Source organism: Thamnophis elegans, chromosome 7, assembly GCF_009769535.1.
Source record: "Thamnophis elegans isolate rThaEle1 chromosome 7, rThaEle1.pri, whole genome shotgun sequence".
Classification (NCBI taxonomy): Eukaryota; Metazoa; Chordata; class Lepidosauria; order Squamata; family Colubridae; genus Thamnophis; species Thamnophis elegans.
In genome coordinates, this window is record NC_045547.1 from 32,588,202 (window position 1) to 32,615,117 (window position 26,916).

Below are 26,916 nucleotides of genomic sequence, written 5' to 3' on the forward strand. Positions count from 1 at the left end.
TTTGGCAGCGGGGTCCAGAATCTTCTAGAAATGAAAGTGGAGCTGCCCTCGATATTGCCTCTTTCGTTTGCCTTTCGACTCACTCTTTTGTCCTTCGATTCAGTCCATGAGAGAATGCCAGTTAAAGTCATAGCAACGCATTCACTGGCTCTGATGCTTCCTTAACCACGACGGCGGGAAGAAGGCGCGAATGAAGCCACTTAAACAAGTAGGCATTTCTTTAGTCTCCTAAAGTATAATGACTAGTCACTCGCCGAACCTGAAGAGGCGAAATACAAAGCTGCTGGTTACGATGGATGGTGACGTCATTATGTGCCGACCCAGGGGAAGGAAGGTCCTTCAAACGTGCGAACTCAAATCGAGCTTTAGTGTAGCTGGCCATGCTTCGGGGTTGGGGATCAGGAAAGAGAGCATTAGAGCGAAGTGGAGGAAGATCAGGACTTGGGGCGTTGCGATTTCTTCTGAGATCGCCCCGTAGTGTTGATTACTCTTCTTACAGGCAGGGAGCTCAGCTATGGTGTGGTTGCCAGCTCAGAGACTTATCCAACCTGTAAGGGTCAAATGCAACTTTTCAGGTCAGACTTAATTTGATTATACATAAGAGAACAATTCTAAAATTGTGGGCGAAAGCTAGTTATTTTAGGTACCCCCTCCACGTTGTATACAACGTGTAAAACGTGTAATGTGTAAAAGAGTATACAATAAAACAAATGCTTACTGTCAGTTTCACACTATGATACTTGTAGCTGATTTCGTGCTAGGGTGAAAAAAATACCCTGAAGACCACGGTAGTATTATGGAAATATTTTATTAAAGAAACGTTTCTAATAGAAGTTTCAGAAACTTGTCAATTTAGATTTAAAAATTGCTAACAAAATATTACTAAATCCTTAATTAAAATGAGGTCTTCAATCTCAATAAAGAGGGTGGGGGGAGATGGTTGTACATTTTCCACTGGAAATCAATGGGATTGGTTCAGCTGAAACACACCTTCACATGCCTTGTGAAGTGTACTATGAAATAAGATATAACAATCCCTAAGTTTATTTATTTTTTCAAGGTCTAATTTTGGGCTTGGGTTTTATTTTTGGAATTTTAGATATGGTTTGAGCCTATGTATGTTTATGATGGAGCAAAACTCAATGCCTAATTAACATGCAAACTAAAATGTTGTTTAAGTGCAAATTAAGATAATATAACTTTTTCTTTTAAAAAAAAAGTCCTAGTTCAAGGATATCTGTGAATTGGGCTACTGAGCTGAATCCTAAACATACTTCCAAGTAAGAATGTAAAGGATTGCAGTCTAAAATAAATTAATTATGGTATTTTTCATTTGGCCTTATACTGCAATCCTTATTTAGTTGTAGATCCTTTACATTCTGTGGGATTTATTTGGATTAACATATCTAAAAACAGAATGCATAACCACAAATGATTTATATTTATAGTTCAAGCATTCTGTGTTACCAAGTGGATTTTTTTTTATATTCAATCATGCCCAATTCTTGGAGACTACCTAGATAAGTCCCTGCAGTTTTCTTGGCAAGTTTTTGCACAAATAGTTTGCCTTGACCTCCTTCTTAGGACTGAAAGAAATTGATTGGCCCAAGTTCACACAGCTGGCTTTGTGCGTAAGGGATACCTAGAATTAACGATTTCCTGCTTTCTAGCCTGATACTTCAACCATTACACCAAACTGAGTCTCAAATTTATTTATTTCGGGAATTTATATTGCTGCCTATTCATACATGGCGACTCAAGGCGGCTTACATAATATAAAACCCTATGTAAAAACAATAAAACTAATAAAAGAAAAGTCATATAATAAATTAATATACTAAAAAATGGATTTAATAAGCCTATAGTCTGACCAGCCATATTAAATAATACTAATTTGCTTGTTTCCACTGAAAAAGCCTGTAGTACTCTCTTTTTGGCTCCAGAGTGGAAAGATCCAAAACTGTCCTATTTTGTTTTCAATATTTCTTAAGAGTACATAAATGTAAAAGGCATAATGGCTGCTTTAAATCTTTTAGAGATTTAAGATGCTCTGCTTGTCAACTCTTATAATTTTTAGACTCTGGAATATGAATAAAGATTGCGCTTTGAAAATTGGATTGAAAAAAGTTTTAGTGTCAAGTAGCAATCCTATTTTGTACTAAAGAACAGAAATTGCCATTCTTTAACACTTTAGGATTGTTTTAACAGTAATTATGAAAAATAGGATAAAGTTGCTATAAATAAAAAGTTATTAATATCACTCTTTTCTTATATGAGGTCCCATTGTTATCCCTATTAAATATCATTGGATGGATCAGGAATGATTAATTATTAAAAACATAATTTCAATACGTAATCTTTGCATTTTTTGGAATATCTCAGTGGTTTATCATAAATGTTTTAGCAATATTTAAACTGGAGATTGTATTTTCATTTATACAATATATCACTCAATCAAAATCATAATTATAGCATTTGCGACCATAGTAAAGGAAATAAATGCCAAGGTCAGAAATATTTTTATTTTTAAATTTAAACTTTTAACAGTAATCTAGAAAGTTAAATACACAAAATAATAATAACTATTGATAAACCACGAGTAAAAGAAATTATAGAAATATTTTATAATGACACTTTCTCCCCTTCTCTTCCATTTGTTTTCCCATCTGCTAACTTAAATATTAGTACTTTGCATTGAACATTAAACATTGAAAGTTATTTTTGGTATCTAAGTAGTTTTGTTATGTTATTTTTGCTTAGTTCAAAAACTTTTCTAGAAAGCATAGTGTATTTCAAATATTTAAATTTGCCTTGCTGTGTGATTTGTAGTGTACAAGAGAACTGTTCCTGGGAAGATTTTTTATTATTATTTTTGATTCTGAACTTTTTGCAAAACCGTTCTGTCTTGACCATCATATTTATAAATGTGTGTATTTATTACTTAATTAATACCTCGCTTTTCAGCCTATTCCATCAGTGAAGATTACTTGCATCAATAAAAATGCAAACTCAAACAGTTAGAATCAGCCAATAAAATATATTAAAATCTTATTGTAGAACATTCATTACTTTTCAAGTATTCATGTTAATATTATTAGCTTTAAAACAAAAAGATATGAGTAGTGTTTGAGAATGGCAAACTTCACTTTGACTCTATCACAGATTCAAATGGGGAAAACAGTTCAGTTTGATGCTATTCCGCTGTTTCATTTTAGCCTGCAAGTTTTGTTTCTTTCGGAAATTATCCATTCAACCAGTTCAACAAAAGAAGATTCCAAATAGATATCTAGGCCAGCCTAGCCCTTTCACACATCCACATCTTCTTAAGCCAGGTAAGGATAACGGTACTGCAACTCTAAGCACATTTACTGTAGTGAGAAATAAGTGTTCAGAGATATTTAATCCTAGACAGATTTGCATAACACTACATTACTGACACTATCCTTTAACATCTCACTTTTTAATAGTTTTTTAAAAGAACAACCTGGGGCAGGGGGGATTTTATATCCTTCAAGGAATTCCTATTGAGAATGTTTTATATTCCAGATAGAAAATACTTCCTAAATTCTACTCATGTTCTCATGGATATGTGTATTTAGACAAAAGTCTTGGATAAATCAGGAGTCCCCAACCCCCAATCTGCAGCCCAGAAAGCCCTATCTGCTCATGTGTGGGATCCAGGGCATGAAACCACACACCCCAAGTCTGTGGAAAAACCATCCTCCATGGGACCAGCCCTTGGTACCCAAAAGGTTGGGGGCTGCTGATATAAATAACCCAATTGTGAGTAATGCTAGCAAAATTTTCTATATTTGCAACAGCTGGAAAAAGTTACATTGATTGTTTTCCATCAGAAGAATTGCCTACTGTCATATGAACTCCCAAAGTTACAAAACTTTGTTGAGAGTCTTTTGTTTGTCTATCATCAGATTTACAGAAGATGGATGCAAGAGACAGAAACAGATGTGCTGTTTAGGTGTGGAGATATTGAGAAACTCAATATTCACAGACTTTCAGATGGCCTGTGAATATAATTTTTCTTCCATGAAGGTTTTGCTCTTTTTATCAATATATTTTATTTTAGCTAAGCATTTTGAGTGGCATTTTCTTTTTGAACACTCATTTTGTATTGTTTGACAGAATAGCAGGTCAAAATCAGTTAGAAATAAATAACTGTAGTTGCCTGATTCAGATTTGTAAATAAGACCCAGGATCAATTCCTATTAGAAAACAGAGAAAGCATTCATCAGTGCCTGAATTTTGCATTTTTCTGAACTCAACCTTTTGCTGCATATATAGTGCATTTTATGACATTATTTGTCAATAGTTTTGTCTCTCTCTCCAAATATGTAGCTTGATTTTTTGCATTATTGGTAAGTTATCCTTTTAGTCAAATTCATTATTAAATTTCTTTAATTAAGGTTTATACAAAATGCTGTGTTTTGGTTAATGTGCATTGTTTAATTATCTTTTGAACTGTTAATTTAGTTAGATTTATGCTTCAGTAAAAGTCTATGTGAGTACTGCTAAGTAGCTTTCCTCATTTCAACTGCTTAGAAAACTCTTAGATTTAGTTGTCCTTTGTCAGGTGCAGGGAACAAGACAATTCCGTGGTTAGGCCAAAGTAGTTTCTTTTATATTTCCTCTACTACCAGTCTTTTGCCAGAGGAATTGCATTATCTTGGAAACTGGCAGATAAAGGCTTCAAGAATCTTGCCTCTGTCGCTTCCCACCACTGAGAGACTGTAAGCTAAACTGACTCTTTATTCCTTCCTCTACTCTAGCCAGAGATTCCACCACATCTTTAATATTTGAAATGTGTGATTCTCTATAAATATTGATTAATTATAATGGTATATCAATGCCACTCACATTTTATTTGTATTACAGAAAATTTCACTAGCTGGCATCTGAGTAGATAATGTGCCCAGCATTTGTCCTTCTGCACAGTGGAAAATATCTTATTTTCATCTTGTCTAGTGATGCTGCTGCTCAGCAACTAGCTTAGGTCAGCAAATTGCTTATGGCAAGTAGGTTAACGTTTTTAAATTAAAGTGTGTACTGTGATATAATTTATGGAAGAAAAGAAGCTAAACAAAATTTTAATCTAAAAGTATATCCCCTATTTTTAAATGTTTGCTTCCTTTTGAAAAGCATTGGATAATTTTAAAAAAATTGATAGTTATCAGGTGGCATTATGTTGCTATTGAAGATGGGAAAGAGCCTGGTGTTTAGTTGAACAATGTCTCTTCCTAAAGAACAAGAGAAGTCCTACAACATCAAATCAAAATTCATCATTGTGTTTCCCACAGTAGCAAACAAAGTGCTTTTAGGGACATCCATATTTAAGGCATAAAGGCAGCAATATGTTCCTGCCAATTACCTGGAGTCATTATTGACTATCATATTCCCACTGTATGCACTTCTAATGTATGATAAATTTACAGATTCCCTCACTATCAATCAGCTGCTTGTATTACTGGCCACTGTTTTAGAAGTCCACAATTTTCTGCAGTTGTTTGGAGCACCATAGTCTAGAACACAGGTTCCCAACCCCTGGGCTGTGGCCTACTATCAGGCCTTCAGCCTTTCGAAACCAGGCTGTGAAACGGGGTGAGCACATGCATGCATGCATCTCCACTGTGCGTATGGGTGTACCACTCCCTCTCCCCTCCAAAGCCAAAAAGGTTGGGGAGCTCTGGTCTAGAAAATATTGCTTCTCTTTTTTCTCTCCCCTCCATGTTTTGGTCATGGGGAAAATATGTCTCAGGGGCATCTAGCCAGAAAAATATAAAGAAAAATGTTTAAAAATACAGGCTAACAACCTTAAGTACATAATATGTCCAGGTTTTAGGCAGATATTTACATTTTTAAATGGTATCTTCAAATGATGGGGCATATGAATAAACCATCTAGAGTAGCTCCATGGTGAGATGGGCAGCAGACAAATGTATTAATAAAAATATTCATTATTGTATATGGAACTAAGTTCTTTTGATTCCACGAGAACCATTTGTTAGATTTAATTAAGATTCAGAACGTATAATTCTCACATTTTTCAAGTGTTGGCTCTGTTCAATTTAATGGATTGACTTTAATAGCTTGAATAGATACAAATCTTGTTATAGACTATTTTAAAAAAACGTTCCATTTACAATCAATTTTTTTTGGTATTTAGTTCAGTTTTGTTAAAATATTTTTGTTTTCTGGACATTGTATTCATTATAGATAGGTTAGATTATAGGTTATAGGTAAAATTAGATTGGATGATTAAATCTGAAGTTCTGAGAAAATTCTATAGTACTTCTAATTCTTAGATACACAGCTTATTAAAGATCCTTTTTTAAATTCAGCATTATGAGCTCTGCATTTCATGGAGAAGTTATTTCTAGGTAATGAAATATCCATACTGCTATCAAAATGCAGAGTGCAACAAGCTCTGTCATCCTCTGTTCAATGTGCAAATGGTATAAAAAGGTATTAAAGTTTACTTTTCTTCGTTTCTCTCTCCCAATAATCATTTTTAGTCATAATCCTTACATTAGTATTAATTGTAGCTTTTAGTATGTCTTGTGAACTCAACTTCTACAAACATTTTTTGTTAACGTACTAATAATAGGAAAAAAATAGTTTAGAGTTGAACTAGGAATGTGGAAACATGAGTGCAGAGAAAATGAATAGAAAGGAGATGGACTGGAAAATGTACGCGTAGTGTCCAAAAATTGCAAGGGTTCAGTAGCATGAAAAAAAGTTTCTAAAATAGAAATTGTGTTTTTGAATTCTATTCACAGGAGAGGTAACACCAGGATTATCACAAGTGGAATATGCTCTCCGGAGACACAAGTTGATGGCTCAGATACAGCAAGAGGTGCAAGGGACAAATCACACAGTAATTTTGCTTTCAAATCCTACCTATTACATGAGCAACGATATTCCATATACCTTTCACCAGGACACTAATTTCCTATATTTGTGTGGTTTCCAAGAACCGGATAGTATCTTAGTGTTGCAAAGTGTGCCTGGTAGATCTTTGCCCTATCACAAAGCTTTACTGTTTGTTCCAAAACGAGATCCAAGCCGAGAGTTGTGGGATGGGCCACGATCTGGCACGGATGGAGCAGTGGCTCTCACTGGTGTAGACGAAGCATATACCATGGAAGAATTTAGACATCTGGTATCTAAATTAAAAGGTATGAAAACAAAATAGATTTTGCACTGTATGAAATAGGATGATATTGAATCACTTCAGCAATTTGCTGTCAAGTATAGGGCATAATAGAGAGACAAGATAGAAAGCTGGATTCATGCACTGCATTATAGATAGTCCTCAACTTATGACCACTAAGCCTGCAATTACAGTTATAAGTTACAACAATTATTAAGCAGGTCATCAGGTGCTCATGCCCAATTTTACAGCCTTTTTGCAGCCATCATTAAGTGAATGCAGTCGTTAAGCAAATCCATTGTTCGTTTTTTTGCTGCAAACCAGAAGTAAATGCTGATTTCTGGCAAAAGTATAAATATCACATGACCGTGAGACATTGCAAATGACTAAATGTGCACCACTCGTAAGTACATTTTTTCAGATGTCATAACTTTGAACAGTTAACCAGTCATACATTGAGGACTACCTGTAAGTCTTAGAATGGGTTGGATTCGCCTTAATGTTTGAACCCAAAAATTGTGGTTCATAAAAGATGGTTCATGGTAGGCATGTTATATGAATTTCGAAACAATTATTCAGTGACCTATAACTTAAGGATATAATAACTTTATGTGAGATGTTTAACCCAATTAAATCCCTGCATTCCTTAGCTCCTTAAGTGCCTTTATAGGGAAAAAAAACCCTGGAAAATCATAATTTGTTTTTGGATTTTAATGCAAATATTAACATGCAAAGTTCATATTTTCTGACACTACACAACCTGAAAACAGTATTATGTGCCCAACTACTGTATTTTTCAGAATATAAGACACCAGAGTATAAGATGCACCAACGTTTTGAGGCAATTTTTTTTAAAAAAGTTTTTGCACTCTGCAAACCTCCCAAAAATGGCCATTTTTTGGGGAAAACGGGCCCCTTTTTTCCAAAAAAAAGACCTGAATAGCCTTTAGGGGTTTGCAGAGTGCTCCTCAGGGGTGACCCCCGAAAACCAAGCAAAAAACGGCTCATTTTTCATGAAAATTGGCTCATTTTTTTTCAAAAAAAATTGCATGTATAGCCTTTAGGAGGCTCATAGAATACTCCTGGGGATGGGGGGGGGGAAATTGAGCAAAAAAATGGCCCATTTTTCACTCATTTCTGTCTTTCCCAGCCCCCAGGAGCTCTCTGAAAGCCACCTACAGGCTCTACATGGCCATTTTGGTGAAGGGGCTGGTTTCAGGAAGCAAAAAATGCTGTATTCGGTGTATAAGACAAACCCAGATTTTCAGCCTCTTTTTTGAGAGAAAAAGATGCATCTTATACTCCGAAAAATACGGTTAATACTTTTTGATTGAAGTTTTCATTTCAGAAATTTGTACAAATGTTTATTTAACATTATTTCTAAATGGCCATCTATATCATGAGTATGTTTAAGGGCAAAGTTTGTAAAAATTATGAATAGAGACAGAGAGAGTCTTTGCCCAGTGTGTGGCCACATGATAGTTGTTACGCAACAGTGAAAGTTTTCCAAGTTTGTTGAGCTTATATATCTTTGATACTTGTGAATTAGAGATAAGAAATGATTACTACAGAACTATAATTAATTTTATTGGTCTTTTGTTCCGAAAAGAACATTTAAGTTCTTTCACAATTCTGGTAGGTAAGCTCCCCATTGGGAGAGCGAGTGCGTTAAGAGAAGCGTTGTGAGAGTGGTATTGGAGAACACACAAACCAGCATACATAGACACTGCAGTTTAAATAGGCTTTTACTTTCATGGAAATAAAGGTATCAATGTCCATCAAACAGTCCAAGTCATACATGGATAAGACAGTCAGTCATCAATGTCTTTCAGTTAAGGGATAATCCAAATGACATAATCCATAATCATACAAACAGTCCGGTACACTAAGTTTGCTAGCAGTTGCAAAAACTTACAATAGCTCACGCTGAAACTAAACGGCACTTCTATCAGCCAGCTTCCAAAACCCTCAGATCAGATCAGCATATAACAGTGACTCTGGCTCCCTCTTATGGCCGATTGAGGAAACAGCAGCCAATCACATTTACAGCATGATTTAAAGCAGTGTTTTTCAACCTTTTTTGTGCAAAGGCACACTTTTTTCATGAAAAAAATCACGAGGCACACCACCATTAGAAAATGTTAAAAAAATTAACTCTGTGCCTATATTGACTATATATAAAGTAATTCTCCCACGGCACACCTTACACTATGTCACGGCACACTAGTGTGCTGCAGCACAGTGGTTGAAAAACACTGATTTAAAGAAACAGGTACAGCATTGTTACATGATTTATATATTGCCAACCCAACCGTTAGATTATATTCCTAACATTCTCCCCTTTGGGTAGGACAATATATAAATCTTACAATCTTAAGCTGTATTCCTCGCAACAACATTTATGCTTTATGTTACCTTGGGCCTTAGTAAAATGGTCTGCAATGTTATGTGCAGACATGCACTACTCCATTGAAACAAATTTACCATTCACACTTTGCCTTACATTCAGATATCTTAGATCAGTGTGTTTTGACCTAGTTTTTACAACAAGATTGGATGCCATCTGAATTGCTGCTTGATTGTCTTCATAAACAACAATAGGCTCTTGTATGTCAATCCCCATATCAAGTAGGAGTTGTTTATAACAAACCAAATCCGTACATAATAATGACAAACATGAGAATTCAGCCTCCATAGTTGATAGACTTAAATGTTTTTGTCTAATAGACCGCCTTCCAATTAGTGCTTTTCCCAGGAATACAACAAACGCTGATGTTGATTTCCATGTAGACACATCTGTAGCAAAACTTGCATCAGCATATGCAGTTAAGCTCAGATCATCCTTAGGTTCTAAATACACTGCATAATGCATCGTTTGCTTAAGATATCTTAATAACCTCCTAGCAGCTTGACAGTGCCTTTCAGTAGGTTCAGCATTAAACCTGGCTAATTGATTTACACTATATGCTATGTCGGGCCTTGACCAATTACTCAGATACAATAAGCTACCAATTAATGATTGATAAATACCCTTATCAAATACAGGGCCTTTTACATAATCATGGCTAAATTCTAGACCCATTGGAGTTTCTGCCGGTTTACACAGTTCCATCCTAAACAGTCTGAGTAGCTGGTTAATCTTCTCGGTTTGTGAGATTTTGTATCCTCCCCTAGTTTTATCTATTTGTAAACCAAGATATTGCCTAATCTCACCGAGATGTTTTATACTGAACTTCGTCCTTAACAGTATTATAATCCTCATAGCTTCTTCCTCAGTTTTAGTGATTAATGCTATGTCATCAGTGAACAATAGCAACAATGAAATCACACCATCACTTTCTTTCTTAAACAAACATGGATCAGCCATGCCAGCTTTAAAACCTATCTTAGTTAACTCTTTTACATTGATTCCATTCATAGCCTGATTGCTTCAAGCCATACAGACTCTTTTTCAACCTCCAGCAATCAGTTTTACTATCAGTTTTGAATCCTGCAGGCTTCTGTAAATATATAGTATGTTGCAACGGTGCATGAAGATATGCTGTCTCTACATCTAAATGATTAACTATATATTCATTCTTAGCTGCCCACACTAATGCTGCACGTTATGTTGTAGCCTTTAAACTAGGTGCAAAGACCTCATCATAGTCATTGGCTGACTGAGCAAACCCTTGTGCAACTAACCTGGCTTTATGGGTTACAGTCCCATCTACACTATTTTTAATTTTAAAAATCCATTTACAACCAATGTCATGTTTACCTGGTGGTAACTTTACATTTTCATATATTTCTAACTTTTGCAATGATTTTAATTCCTTTTCCATTGCATCTTTCCAAGCTTTCTGTTCCTCAGTAGGATATAGAGTTAATTCTTGGTAATTAGCAGGAACCTTATTTGCCTGATGTGCTATAGACGCCTGATACCTGTTGGGTGGTCTTGTTACATGAGTTGAACGTGTAGGTATTTCAGGACTCACCAGTGGACTCTCCTGTATAACCTGCTCTTGTTCTTCTGGTTCGTCCTGTACTTCTTCCTTAATTTCTTTAATTACGGGTTTTCCTACCTCATCATTAGGAACTACTTGGGTGTCGATAATTACATTATCATTTGTTTCTAATTTATTCCACCCCATGTGTTCTCTTAAACCTAGCACTAGCGCGATAGTAAACCTTAGCTGTGCCTTTCTCCCAAAACCTAAATGATCTATGGTTAGCCTCATATCCTACAAAAAATATCTGTTGAGCTCTTTGTTGCCCTTTCAGTCTCACTTGTGATGGTATATGCACCCATGCTGGGGCTCCGAATGTATGTAGGTAACTCAGATCTGGTTTTCTGCCATGCCACCTAGTAAATGGCAATTCACCGGTTGTTGTATTCACCACATTATTTAAAATATGTACAGCATTGTTACATGATTTATATATTGCCAACCCAACCGTTAGATTATATTCCTAACAAATTCCTTTCTTTAAGAACTGTTCTAGTAGAGTCATGTATATGTGCAACAAATTGAAGGTGATAAGTAACAGGCTTAGAAATAGTTGTTTGCAACTTATAATACCTTAGCTCTCCTGATTTGTGCACAAAAGAAAACAGCTGTCCAAGCACAAGGCAGAAAAAATAATTGAGAATAGCTTCCTAACTAGCTACTCATTTTGGAAACTTATTGCTTTGATAGTGCAAAAGTATATGCTTCCAACTCTTTCAAAGGATTTGAACAGTCCTACTAGGTACTTCTTTAGGCTGCATTATTATCACACTTAAGAGTGTTGAAAACATTACTTCTGTGTCCACATGAATGAGAATGTATTTTGAAAAGAAGAAACTTTGTTAAAATTATAGTATAGAGATCCATAATCCATAGCTCCAGAGCCACATGTGGTCTCCCGAGCCATGGAAGTGGCTCCAGTGTCCTATTAAAAGATATTGCTAATCAGAAATTGTTAATGCAGTGGAAGTGGACAATATTAAACAGTATAGGAATAATAATAGTTTTATTAAGTCCATTGAATATAACTAATAATTTAATCAGCTTATGTTAAATCTAGTTTAAATTACTTTTTATATATTTAATCTTCTCCATTTTTGCAGTGTGATTCTTAGCACTATGTTCAAAGACCAAGTACAGTTTTTGATCTAAAAGAATTGTATATTCCTATTCAGATGTACTTGAAATCTACTTTTTTATATAAAGGATGATGCAAAAAAAAAAAACCCTTCATCAATATTTCTTATTACTGATTCCTTTCAGGCAGGTTTAAAAATCCAAATTTGACTGCAATCTGATATTTACCAAAAATATGCAAACATCTCTACAAAGAAGTATAGTTAATTAAATTTAAAATGTGATTACATTCTGTTTCACAGATGATTCTAGTACAGTTTGGTATGATGTTGCTAAACCTGCGCATCCACAGCTCCATTCTGATTATCTGTTGCACCTGGTTGAGATCAAAGCTAAATGCAACAACCGTGTTCGAGCTGTCCGGCATCTAGTGCAAAACTTACGGCTGATCAAATCTGCCACGGAGATTGAGAGGATGAAATTTGCTGCCAAAATCACTTCACAGGTACGATCAAAGCATTTCTGTTGCACAAAGTGTTTATTAGAGAGGAGAGGAAAGGCATGATATTGGAATTCATGCCAAAAGGGAAATGATATATACCATGTTCCCCCCAAAATAAAACCCAAGTCAAAAATAAGCCCGGCGGGATGGGTGTGGCCAGCATGAGAGGGAGGGAGCTTGCGGGGTCCAACAGTGTCCGGCCGCAGCCCGCTGGCCCCTTGGCACAGTGCAAATACCAGTAAGTCCAAGCATGGAGATAGAGGCAGGGGAGAGAAAGGTGATCTGTGCTGCATGGTGACATTGGCAGCAGGCAGAGGCATGGGGAATGGGGGAGGCAGGCAATCCCACAGCCTTGTGAGGGTGGTTGTTCAACATGGCCACAGGGAAGCCAAGAGACAGGATGGAGTGGGCAGTGCGTTGGGTTTGCCTCTGCCTGGGTCTGCTGCACACTTTTCACTGAGGGAGACAAAGCTTTGTCTGCCTGCAAAGGGGATACTTTCCATCTAGGTGAAAAGTGTTTAGGATGATTGGGAATGATCGATCAAACACTTTTCGCCCAGATGGAGAAATGATGGAGACTCAATGCTTCGTGTGTTTGCAAAGGGGACGGTTTGAAACGGAGATTTTAACTCCATTTCAAAGTGTCCCTTTTGCAAGCAAACAAAGCTTCCTCTGGGCGAAAAGTGTTTGGGCAGTTGCCACCCTCTCCATCTGACTGTCTGCTTGCCTGCCGCCTCAATCAGGGCCAAGGTCTTGGCACATCCCAGCCTCCACCCAACCTGTCAGGAAGGCAAAGAGCCTCCCGCAAGGCCAGCAGCAGCATGGGCAGCCACTTGGCAGCTAGCACGGTGCCCACCATGGCAAGAAGTGTCCAAGCAGCACCTGGGCCAGCAGGCAAAGGAGGTGGAGGCCAGTACATGCCGAGAGCTTGGCCTGTTGCAGCTGCGGGCAAGCACACAGTGGGACGGAGAGGCCGGAGCCAACGGTAGCTGCGTTCCTACTCCCATCAGCCACCATGCTTGCCGCCTCCTGCACTTAAAAAAAATAAGCCCGAGTGCTTATTTTCAAGCCCAAAAGAAAATAAGACAGGGTCTTATTTTCAGGGAAACATGGTAGATATAGGTGGCATCTTTCTATTAGGATGTTTCTGGATCTGATGCTGATGATTTATTCCAGAAATTGTGTTTGTGGAAAGCCTTCTGTCAACAAGTACCACTGTAGACCCTTATGTTTCACATAATAAGATTATCATTGTATGAGTTAGTATGACAAATACCAGTGAAGAAGAAATCAAACATAACATCACTTTCTATAATACATCATAATCCAAAGTGTACATTTACAGCTATGATCCAATTTCTTATTTGATGGTATATTGAATCCCAATATGGTATATTCAGCTCCTCAACCAGCTCTTCCTCACTGGTTAGAATCAGATCCAAGAGAGTTGATCCCCTTATCTCATATTTTGGAAAGTAACATATTCATTAATAGTTTTTATTACTGCATTTCAACAGGCGTTCATAGAGACTATGTTTACAAGTAAAGCACCAGTGGACGAAGCATTTTTATACGCTAAGGTATGTGGTGGTTTTTTTGCATTGTAGAAAATAGTCCTTCACTGTAACCAGACAACCAGTTTTTAGGTTGTATTCACATATAATAAGTACGCTCATACGCATATGATAGGTTTCTATTAATCCTCATGTCGACACTTAATTTAGAACTTGCAGGATAGATACCAAAGGAGAACATTAAGAGAGAGACCAGGATTTTAAAGAAGCATAGAAAATATTTATTAAAATGTCTCAGTACTTGCAGATTGTAAATCCCTTTGAACTTGATAAGATATGCTTTTGAATAGATGTGTGTAGGGGACTATTGATAGCCTTTCATCTGAACAATAAGAGGATTTTGCTCTTCAGCACTAATTATATTTCACTTCATGAACATTATCTTTCCTTAGGAATACTTGTTATGAAAATGAAATTTCAAGAAAAAATAGTGCAGTGTTACTTGATGTATTTGCACATTTTAATTCAGAAGTATTTTTCCCTACAAACATTCTCCTACACTTGCATAGTATCAAAAAATATGTTTTGGTTCTAATTAACAGTTGAGAGTGCCAACAGCCACCCCCTCAAACGTAATGAAAATGTGAGAATAAGTACAGACTAAAATCTCTTCCTTTTTAAAGGAACAAATTTGAGTAGGAAATACAGCCTACCACAAACCCCCAAAAATTAATGAGGTCAGTACCTCCTAGTGTTTCACGTTACTTTCATCTAGTGAAAGAAATTATTGGCTGGTTTGCTACTCCTATGGATATGCACCCAGATCAGGATAAATATAGGAGGTGGTGGGGAAACTGGGCATAGATAGAAGCACATAAGAAAAACTGCCTTTGATTTTGCAATCACCCAGTTTTGGTAGTTTTTTCCTGAAAAAACATTAGACGTGTTATATACTTTTGCTTCCCACAGCATATTAGGTTTCTTTAGTTCACATACTTTAGGAGGGAAGAGAAATGTATGGCTTTTCAGATGGTACTGAAGAACAGAATTCCTCTCCACTGATTGCAATATCTGAGGCAGTTAAGTACTTTACTTAAGCAGTAGCTTGCTCTATGGGTTAATATACTATATTTCCTTCAAGGAGTTAAGTATAGCTTTTATATCGGGGTGTCAAATTCACATTGTCACAGCAGCATCACATGACATATGGGGACTTTTTCCCCCTTCACTAAACCGGGCATGGCCAGCGCATGATGCATCCGGCCCAAGGCCCAGGAGTTTGACAGCTCTGTTTTATATGGTTTTATATGCTCATTTTTTTGGCCTCACAGAAAACTATGATATAGATCGGGGGTAGTCAACCTTTTTATACCTACCGCCCACTTTTGTATCTCTGTAAGTAGTAAAATTTTCTAACCGCCCACCGGTTCCACAGTAATGGTGATTTATAAAGTAGGGAAGTAACTTTACTTTATAGAATTTATAAAGCAGAGTTGCAGCAAACCCCTACCGCCCACCATGAAAGCTGGAACGCCCACTAGTGGGCGGTAGGGACCAGGTTGACTACCACTGATATAGATCCATTAAAGATCATCTTTATTCAGCCATATTAATTGGGATCATAATTTCCATTGCTAAGTGATATAGTCTTAAAGCATGATGACGCATGACTGTGCTGCTTAGCAATGGAAATTATGGCACTTTCCATTGATAAGTGAATCATCGCAAGTCGTTAAGCGAGGATGTCATGTAATCCCCTTTTGTGAACTCTTGCCAGCTTTCCCATTGACTTTGTTTGTAGGAAGTTGGCAAAGAAGGATGCAAATGGTGATTATGTGACTACAGTGATACTGCAATTGTTGAAAGTACAGTCATAAGTACCATTCATTCATTCACTGTTGTAAGTTTGAATAATCATGAATGATTGTTAAGCGAGGACCACCTGACTTGAGAAAACTTAACTCAGCTGAATTAAGTCGTCTTATTCAAACATACAGTGTATTCCATATACTTTGCTAGTTTGCTAGCCTAAGTATGGCCATTGGCAGAGGCTTTGTGAGAAAGGGCTTGGCTGTGCATTTATTTCAACAATTAATGGATTATTTTATTTCCAGTTTGAATTTGAGTGCCGGGCTCGTGGTGCTGATATTTTAGCTTATCCTCCTGTGGTTGCTGGTGGCAACAGGTCCAATACCTTGCATTATGTGAAAAACAATCAACTTATCAAGGTAACTGAATGAACTCCGCAACATAATAGTATTATTATCTACTGAACCCCTCTAAATGAAATAAATGAAGATGTATGGCAGTAATAGCAATAGCACTTAGACTTATATACCACTTCATAGTGCTTTTACAGCCCTCTAAGATGTTTACAGAGTCAGCATATTGCCCCCAACAATTTGGATCTTCATTTTATCCACCTCCAAGGACTAAGCCACTTAAGAAGATTGGTATGGATGTACAGTTTTAAAAGAGGATATAATCCTGTTTCTGAGTACCTTCTTAAACTGAGTAGACCATAACTAGTACTCCTGCATTCTAGTGTGTTTCTGACTGTCCTATATTTCTAGTGATAAAAATCTACTTCCTCATTCTATGGAGTTTAGGAATAATCTTAAAGCTGTACTGTATATAAATCTTTTAATGAGGAAATATAGGGATTTGTATAAAGAATATAAAAGCAATCTATCTCTGAACAGGTCTTGCAGCATGGCCCCCAATAATATCTGCACCTACTCATGTGATTTGATTGATTTAGGTGCTTGTTTCATGAGAAGCTTGTTTCAGGAGGCCTTTTCTTAGCCTCCTTCCCCACCAGTGTGCTTGATGAATATGACCACTATTGGCCAATAAAAGGTGTGATTAAAAGATAGTACTTAAATTAAAGTAAGTGAAATTAACATACCAATAGCTGTTAAGTTAGATCAGACTTTCTCATCTTGGCACTTTTCTTTGGGAACATAAAGTGGAAAACGTTATTGAAAATGAGAAGGTGAAGATATTGTGGGACTTTCAAATACAAACAGATTGTCATTTGGAGCACAAAACGCCAGATGTCACAGTTGTAGAGGCTCGAAATGTACAGTTTATTGATATCGATGTTTCAAGAGATGCCAGCGTTGAAGAAAAAGAACTAGAAAAAATAATGAAATATCGCAACCTGGCCATCGAAACTACATGGCCATGGATGAAGCATGTAACAGTGATACCCACTGTCATCGGGGCACTTGGCACCATGTCCAAGAATTTTACAAGATACATCAACAAATTGCAGCATCCTGTAATAACACCAGCGGAGCTGCAAAAAACTGTGCTATCGGAACATCTTATATTTTAAGAAGGTACTTGGGTCATATCTAGGACGCTGGCAGCCAACCGTATCAATCATTAGCACCAGTCAACAGTATTTATAATGCATTTTTGGGTTCCACCACAAAACCGCGGAGGACAAAATCGCGCTCGACGAAAGCGCGCATTTGACATCATCACAGCGCGACGAAAACATCGCGCTGTGATCGAAAAATGTAAAAATAAAGCGAAAACCTTACCCTAACCCCCCAAACCTAACCCTAAACCTAACCCTAAACCTAACCCTTAACCTAACCCTAAATGTAACCCTAAACGTAACCCTTAACCTAACGCTAACCCTTAACCTAACGCTAAACGTAACCCTAACGCTCTAAACCTAACCCTAACCCTTAACCTAACCCTAAACCTAACCCTAAACCTAACCCTTACCTTTATGTGAATCGGCTTGCTTTAATTTTAATTTTATTTCAATTTTTAATTTTTTTCGTCGCGCTGTGATGACGTCAAATGCGCGCTTTCGTCTAGCGCGATTTTGTCCTCCGCGGTTTTGACGGGTCACGCATTTTTGAATGTTCAGTTGGCTGAGTTTCATGTTTAATGAATAAAGTATATAATACAATACAATAGTTGTACCTGCCAAGAAAAATAATGGGCAGGGGGCTATTGCAAATCCATCAAACCGTAGAAGTAGAAAAACAACGTTTGAGTGATTATGTGAACCAAAGTTCAGAAAAATTGCTGCAGACTATGAAAATGGAGAACGGCATAAAAACGAGAGAAACAAAGGCAGAATATAAGAAAAACAGCTGGATGACAGATTAAATAGATGGAAAACTAAAGCTTTGCATGGACAGCACTTGAAAAACATTGAAGGGAAATGTGATGTCAACTTGACATGGCTTAGGATGGGAAGCATCAAGAAAAAAACAGAAGGTTTAATACTGGCTGCTCAAGAACAAGCACTACAAACTAATGCCATGAAAGCGAAGATATAAAAATCCACTGACAACCCAAACTGCCGACTTTGCAATAATAAAGTCGAAACTGTTTCACATTAAATATGTGAATGCAGCAAAATCGCACAAACTGATTACAAAGACATGACCGATTTGCTAAATTAATCCACTGGTCATTATGTAAAAATATGATTTACCTATATCCAGAAAGTCATGGGAACATAAAGTGGGAAAATTTATTGAAAATGAGAAGGTGAAGATCTTGTGGGACTTTCGAATACAAAGGATCGTCATTTGGAGCACAACACACCAGATATCACGGTTGTAGAGGGCCAAAGTGTACAGCTTATTGATATTGCTGTTCTAGGAGATGCCAGAGTCGAAGAAAAAGAACTAGAAAAAATAATGAAATATCGCGACCTGGCCATCGAAAGGACACGGCTATGGATGAAGCATGTAACAGTGATACTCATTATCATCAGGGCACTTGGCACCATGTCCAAGAATTTTATAAGATACATCAACAAATTGCAGCTTCCTGCAATAACACCAGAGGAACTGCAAAAAACTGCGCTACTCGGAAGATCTTATATTTTAAGAAGGTACTTGGTTGATACCGAGGACGCTGGCAGCAACCCGTATCAACCATTAGCACCAGTCAATGATATTTGTGATGCATTTTTGAATGTTCAGTTGGCTGAGTTTCATGTTTAATGAATAAAGTATATAATACAATAATAAATAACAGTGATGGTGTTAAAATAAGCTGAAGATCAAAGCTTGCAAAGAAGGACAGTGCACTATAAAAAGCTACACTCTGCTGAATTATTAGATGAAAAAGCAAATGTAATTATCTCACTAAAGATAAATTCCAGGTTTGTTTGTTTGTTTAAAAAAACTTTTATAACACTACCATATTTTTCAGAGAATAAGATGCACCTTTTTTCCTCTAAAAAGAGGCTGAAAATCTGGGTGCGTCTTATACATTGAACACAGCATTTTTTGCCTCCTGAAGCCCCGCCCCTTCACTAAAATGCCCGTGCATAGCCTTATGGAGGCTTTTAGGCAGCTCCTGGGGGCTAGAGAGGGCAGAAATGAGCAAAGAAATGGGCCTTTCTTGCCCCCCCCCCCCAAGCAGCACTCTATTAGCCTCCATAAGGCTATACATGCAATTTTTTGCCACAAAGATGGGCCGGTTTTTGCTCATTTGGGGGGGGCACTTCCCCGGGAGCACTCTGCAAGTCCCCCCAGGCTATTCATGCCTTTTATTTGAAAAAAATGGACCGTTTTGGGGAGTTTGCAGAGTGCAAAACCTTTTTTTTCCCTTTCGGAAAGCTGTTTAGTTAGAGTGGTTGATAAGAATTACATTGATCAAGTGCTGTCCCAGCAGTAACAAAATTTTAGGTGCTACAGGTTGCCAGTTATTTTCTTCTCCAGCACATGGATAAATACACCTGGAAACATCTCCCTACCTACCTACTCTCTTTCTCTCCCTACCTACCTACTGTATTTCTTTCTCTCTCTCTCCCCTCTATCTACTTATATACCTACCTACCTACTCTCCCCCCTACCTATCTACTGTATTTCTATTTTTCCTCTCTCTATACCTCTACCTACCAACCTACCTATCTACACTGTCTCTACCTACCTACCTACCTACTGTAGTTCTCTCTATTTCTCTCTCTCTCTCTCTCTATTTCTCTCTCTATATATATACTTTATCTACCTACCTACCTAACTACTCTCTCTCTCTCCCCCTACCTACCTACTGTATTTCTCCCTCTTTCTCTTTCTCTCCCTCTCTATCCCTCTACCTACCAACTTTTTTTTAAAAAAATGCCTCTTCAAAACCTGGGTGCATCTTACACTCAGGGCATCTTATACTCCAAAAAATATGGTAAATGAAATTATTAAATGCCAAGTAATTGCTTTTTTTGTGCTCCAGGATGGAGAAATGGTTTTATTGGATGGAGGGTGTGAATACTCTTGTTATGTGAGTGATGTTACCCGCACTTGGCCCATCAATGGCAGGTAGGTCCTGTTCCCAGCAAAGGAACATCAAGTTGGTTGCAGTTCCAGGTTTTTCTGAAATGTTTCATTATTGTGATTTCTTCATTTCATTATACTTCAGAAATCATCCTTGGCAATACTGTAGTTGCAGTTTTTAGTGCAATGTTCTACAGTCGTCCTGCTTCCCCTAATTTAGAGTTAGGCTTCAGTTTGTGGTAATGCAAAACCAGATAATTCAGAAAAGTTTGCATGTCATTATTTCATTTCAGAATGTTAATGGGAAAGTATTTATCAAGTTCACTAATATTTTCCAAGGTAAAATTACGGAAAACTTTGAAACAAGAGGTGTTCAGGTGTGCCATCATCCACCAACATTTTGGAGTAGAACAAATCCAAAGGACTGTGCCACATAATTATTTTGTGCATGCACCTTAGCATTTAATTTTTGCTTTTCTTTCTGCTTAAATCTCACTTGAGCTGATTTGTGTTTTTCTCTTATTGTCAGGTTCACTAGTCCCCAGGCAGAGCTGTACCAAGCTATACTGGAGGTCCAGAAGTCATGCCTAAGACTTTGTTCTTCAGGTGTGAGCCTAGAAAATATCTACAATTTAATGCTAACTCTCATTGGACAGAAGCTGAAAGAGTTGGGAATCCTAAAGGATAGCACTAGTGAGGGTCAGGTCTTCAAGGTACTTGGTTTCTTTGCATATCTGTTTAGCCTGTTATTTTTCCTGGCTAAAACAACAACAGTGAACAGTAAAAAAAAAAGTGAAGAATCCTTGAAATCATCACCCCTTTAAATCATGATTTAAGGTTTTGAAGTTGTAGCTTCCTGCAGATATGCAGGTCTAAAAAAATATAGATTTACAACCTGTCCCTTAAGAATCATTTAGAGTTATGATGGATCTCCCCAGGGTTACCGTATTTTTCAGAGTATAAGATTCACCGGAGTATAAGACACATCAAGATTTTGAAGAGGTAAATTAAAAAAAAAACATTTTGCACTCTGCAGACTTTCCAAACCCTTTGCATGCCTCATTTTTTGTGAAAAGGGGGATGCAGAGAGTTTGAGAGGCCTGCAAAGTGCTCCTGGGGTCTGGGAGAGAGAAATGAGCAAAAAATGGCCCCGTTTTTGCAAGGGCATGCATAGCATTTAGGAGGCTTGTACAGTGCTCCTGGAGGTTGGGTGGGCAAAAACTAGCAAAAAAAGTCTGTTTTTCGCTTATTTTTTGCCCTCCCCAGCCCCCAGGAGCACTGTGCAGGCCTCCCAAATCCTGTGCACATCAATTTTTGTGAAGGGGTGGGGTTTCCGGAGGCCAAAAATGCTGTATTCAGTGTATAAGACGCACCCAGATTTTCACCCTTGCGGGGGGGAGGTGCGTCTTTTACTCCAAAAAATACGGTACTTACAATTTATTTTTGGAGTTAGAACAGCCCTCCCCCCCATAGTCACATGATCTAATTTTGGGCTCTTGGCAACTGAGTCACCTTTACTTCAAGCTTTTGGCAAAAAAACAGCCATTGTGGGAAATGAATTTGCTTCATTCAATTTGCTTCACAGCATTCACTTAACCACTGTTGTAAATACAATTGTAAGTTCAAATACGGTCACATTATGCCTCAATTTATGACTATAATTCCAGGCTCAGTTTTTGTCATGAATTGAGAAGTACCTATATTGGTGACAAGTGGAAGGTTATCAGCAGTACAGTACCTCTTTCATCCAGCAGATGGCAGACTATTTAGATTTTATATATATAAAATCTCACACACACACACACACACACCAGTTGTTTTAATTCCTGAGAACAATTAATTCAAGAGATAGAGATCAGTGGTGAGATTTTTCTAACTTGTCAGTAAGCTATTACATTTGATTGCTAAATTGGGGAGAAAAGTGCTTCATTTTAAGATTTTGGTAATAGTTATGGAAGATATCTTCACATAATTTTTTGCCATGTACATGAGAAAGCGCCTGCTCTAGAAATCTGTTAATGACTGACTTTGATTCAACTTACCTGCATAATACTTTCCTGGTCTTTCATAGACAGATACAAGGACTGGTAATATTTCAGTACAAGCTCTTTCTACCCATCAATCTCAGAAATTGCGGGACAAATAGAAAATGCATCATATAACAGTATTTTGAAATTTGGCACAAATTGAGGGAGCCAACAAAATAAACCTTAAATAGGTATTTAATCCAGCAATCAAATATTTGCCTGCCCAGTATCTAATGGGGCAAGAAACAACTTGTGGATCTCTAAAGAGCTGCAACCTGTTGGCATAAGCAATATTAGATGGACAGAGCATGGTTTTACATAGTACAACTTCCAGTAAAATCACCTTAAATCAATGGATATTTTGAAGTAGTATCAACTTCTGTTTCAACTGGAAAATTTAGGAAAATATTTCATACTAAGTAAAACAGTGTTATGAAGTGTGCTACTCTTTCAAATTATGTATTGAGGACGTTTTAAAGTGGAAAGTGGCCCTGAGCTCTTTCTTTGTTATATGCTTTAAGAATATTTCTATGTACAGTAATGGCTACCATGATATAATATGTGAACTTCAACAACATAGACCAACTGCTTAGCAGAGTGAGGCGTACTGCTGCTTCTTGAGATCCTTACCTACTCTTATTTGGGAAATTCCCAGGAACTGAAAAGTTTCAGAACCCCAACCTACTTGAAAAATAGTGACGGTCATGCTGGTCTGCTGGAAACAGTGATGAGGTTTTGAACAGGAAAACCACTTAGGTCAAATGGTTTTGAATAAATATTGCATAAAGTTTAGGCAAGGTAATGAAATAAGTGATGGCCTCACAATTCCACCTAATATTAATTTTTTACCCACAGAGGAATCTGCCAGCTAAAAGATCAAAGGTACCTTGGAGCTCAAAACAAGACACTATTTGCCTTTAATACCAAAGTGATTGTCATTTATATGTTTTGCTTAAAGACCAGAGTCTGTTGCCCTTACAGCAAACATAAATTTGATAGATATAAAGCAGAAGATGGTGCCTACACAAAACATAATGGTTGTATTTATAAGTAAGAACAACCAATTAATGTTGTATTTCCTTTTCATTGTATGTTTCTAGCACATTTTGTGCTGAAGAATATCCATCCAACATTATTCCAAATTTTACTTCTTTTAGGAATGATGTTGTTGTTGTTTTTTTGCTTCATAGGCTGTTCGGAAATACTGTCCACATCATGTAGGACATTATCTGGGAATGGATGTTCATGATACACCTGATGTATCCCGATCAATTCTCCTCCAGCCAAGTATGGTGATCACCATTGAGCCAGGTAAAAGAGTGCACTGATGAAATCAGTATAAAAAGATCTGTGTCTGTGTGTGGTATCTTGAAAAGAAGAATGCCAAGTTATTTATGCAATGATTGCTACAATCATTTCTCAAAAATTATTTTCAAAAATCTATTCTTAAAAAAATGCTCAAAAAATTCAGTGCAATTGTTTTTGGTTTTTGTTTTTAAATAGCTTCAGATTCTTAACATAACCTGTCTCTGTTTCTATTATCCACCCCCATAAATGTGAGAAAGTAGTCATCTTAGATGCATTGAGAACTATCCAGAAAACACTGCAATTTGCTTCATAGATTTAACTATGAACAAACAACCTTCATGATCTTTAGTCTGTAGGAAAATAATTTTTAAAAGGGTGCTTAACTGAATTTATATCAAGGTAAAGTAGCTTGTAAAAACTATTCTAGTCTTGTAAGTTTGGCCTAATGTTTCCACAACTGGTACAAAACGAAGTTCTGTGTATTGCATTATATCAATTGGATCAAGGTGGAGATACACTAGCTGTCAATTCTTGACCTTTTGTGCTATGCCTTCTAAACCCTGAAGGAATATACTGTATAAATTGTAAACTGAATCTGCTAGATTTTGATCAGTACTTTTATTTCCAGGCATTTACATACCTGAAGATGATACAAGTGCCCCTGAACGATTCCGTGGCATAGGAATACGCATTGAGGATGATGTGGTGGTGACAGAGAATGTACCATTAATCTTGTCTGCAGATTGCCCAAAGGAGATCTATGATATTGAACAGGTTTGCAGTTGTAGCCTTTGATTGTTCTTCACTGCCTTTTTTATACTTTGCTTGGGTTTAGATTGGAAAATACACACTCATATATAACAGTTTTTCATAACTTATAGGATTGTTTAACTAGGTAGAATCCTACTAGAAAAATATTACTTGCAAGGAACTGTATGTAAATATTTTGCAAGGCACAATTACACTATTTAAATGGGAAAATGTACATAACTGTTCAACATGTATTTTAAAGTTATGCTAATACTAAACAAAGCTGATGAAACAGAATTCTGCATCCTATCATTTGGTCTATTTCTTTCTGTGCTTATACTGTGATGATGTTATTTACAGAGATGTATTGAATATCAGCTGTACTGACATTTCTCCAACTGCATATGTGTGTCTGTAACAATTAAATTTCAGTTTTAGTTTTTTAGTTGTAAGAGCTGAAAAGAAAAAAAAGTATTTTTCTGGATGCAGTAATTTCCATTGTACAAAGCAAAAAAGAAGAAGAAGAGCGCCCTCAAACTTGAAATTAGAAGAATTTTCCCCCTTTTCAGAAGATACAAGAAGGGCTGCAGTGTTGGGAAATCCATTAATGTGAAACTGAGGGTATTATATAGAAAGGACAGCTAAAGACAAATCCCTGTGCAGAATTAGATGTGGCAAAGCTATTGATCACAATGGCACACCCAGTCCTGCATATATTGATGACTTGGCTTTAATGATTACAAATGTCAGTTTTAGGTTAAAATAATATGAGCTCATTTGATAAACTCAGTGAATCAGACTAGATTCAAGATGCTTATCAATGAAGTTGTGATTACTGTCTTTTTTCTTTTATGTATTCAACCTCTCATAGGAGATGTGAACACAGAAGCACTTTGGGATGCAAACTATGAAAAGTACTGTATTTATATTAAATTGCCCTTTTCCTTGACTACATACATAGAAATGGTAACCCAAAAAAGTGGTAACGCTCCAATTCTTTATATTGTGGGAAAATCTAGCAATTGATATAAGACTATTTCTGAACTGATGCAAAGCATCGGGATATTTTTTATTAGAAATTCTTACAGAATACTCTGGTTTAAGGTTGAGGTCTTAATACCACATATTATCAGAAGAACAAAACAAAAGTAGTTACATAAAAATATGTACATTAATAAGTTCGTAAATATGATTAAAGCTTGGTACTATTCTAGTTGGGTCAAATCAAATTGTTCACCATGGGATTTTTATAAAAAATGAAATGTTACATAATTATCTGGTGAATACTTTTTGTGAAGTGCTTTTTGAATTTTTGAAAGTTGATGTCTGTGTACAATGTAATTATTACTGTAATGTACAAAAATGTTTTATTCTAAAAAGAAAAATATCTGTATTGGGGAAAATATAATTTCAACAATTACATTTAAAACTCGGCTTGCAGAAACCTTTGCCCTCCCCTTGTCAGTTAACCTCTTTTCTTCAATATCCTAAAATGAGAAGTTTCTAGCCTTTTTATCAGTGAAAGCCACTGAAGATACAAATCTGTTTTTAGTGCATATTTAATAACCTATGACCTACTGGATCATTGTTTCAAAGATACTGTGTTTCCCCGAAAATACAACCTGTCCTGAAATTAAGGCCTTGCCACATTTTTGGGTGAGCAAAAATATAAGCCCACCCCTGAAAATAAGCCCCCTGGACAAGCCCCCCCCCTCTGGCCAGACAGAGCACCGCTCACCAACCTAGCACTACCCCAAAGGCGGGGGGGAAGGCACTCACGTTCGGGATACCACTATGTTGGGGAATGACGTTCTGCCTGGCCAGAGGAGGGAGTTGCCGGGCGGCTGCTCTCTTGCAAGCAGGTTCCCGAAGAGCCGGGCACAGCCTCAGGAGCAAAGCAGCCATGAGGTGACCACACTCACGAGCAGCCGCCCAGCAAACCCCCTCCAGCCGGGCAGAGCGCCATTCACTGACCTAAGGGATATCCCTACAGCGCCAAGGCACACAGCACTCTGCCCGCCCCCCAGCTCCCACAGCTTGGCACATTAGGGATATCCCAGTGCATGGAGCTCTGCCTGGCTGGAGAAGGGGGCTGTGCGAGCGCCTGTTCTGCCCCCAGCAAGCATGCTTCCCAGCTTCACCATGCCCTGGCCCAGCTCTCCCTGCAGGGCCAGGGCACCGCCGTCGCCGTGCTCCGAGCATAACCTCTTCTTCAGCTTCCAAACTCCAAAACTCGGCTGCCGGAAAACTCTCTGTCCGGAAGACTCTCTGTCTGGCAGCCTCTGCACAACCATAGAGTGCACTCCTAGAGCAGCCACTGTTGGAAGACT

General features: G+C 37.4%; 1 protein-coding gene across 3 annotated transcripts; it reads left to right on the forward strand.

Moving 5' to 3' along the window:
• The first annotated feature begins 83 nt into the window (after positions 1-83).
• XPNPEP3 (X-prolyl aminopeptidase 3) lies at positions 84-25,858 on the forward strand. 3 transcript variants are annotated; one of them, XM_032220510.1, is made up of 11 exons: positions 84-208; positions 3,216-3,332; positions 4,891-5,030; positions 6,792-7,190; positions 12,534-12,736; positions 14,251-14,313; positions 16,362-16,475; positions 20,461-20,546; positions 21,031-21,214; positions 23,719-23,839; positions 24,465-25,858. In XM_032220510.1, the coding sequence occupies exons 3-11, from the start codon at positions 5,024-5,026 to the stop codon at positions 24,629-24,631; spliced, it is 1,344 nt and encodes a 447-aa protein (XP_032076401.1). In that variant the 5' UTR covers positions 84-208; positions 3,216-3,332; positions 4,891-5,023; the 3' UTR covers positions 24,632-25,858. The 3 variants fall into 3 exon arrangements, with proteins under 3 accessions (XP_032076401.1, XP_032076402.1, XP_032076399.1); XM_032220511.1 differs by having other exon boundaries at positions 4,891-5,008; XM_032220508.1 differs by lacking the exons at positions 84-208; positions 4,891-5,030 and adding an exon at positions 308-575.
• Positions 25,859-26,916: the final 1,058 nt, after the last annotated feature.

Coding starts and splice junctions, on each gene's coding strand:
- XPNPEP3 (XM_032220508.1), top strand. CDS start 515: ATGGTGTGGTTGCCAGCTCAGAGACTTATCCAACCTGTAAGGGTCAAA. Junction 576..3,215: donor GGTCAAATGCAACTTTTCAG/GTCAGACTTAAT, acceptor GTTTCATTTTAG/CCTGCAAGTTTTGTTTCTTT. Junction 7,191..12,533: donor TCTGGTATCTAAATTAAAAG/GTATGAAAACAA, acceptor TCTGTTTCACAG/ATGATTCTAGTACAGTTTGG.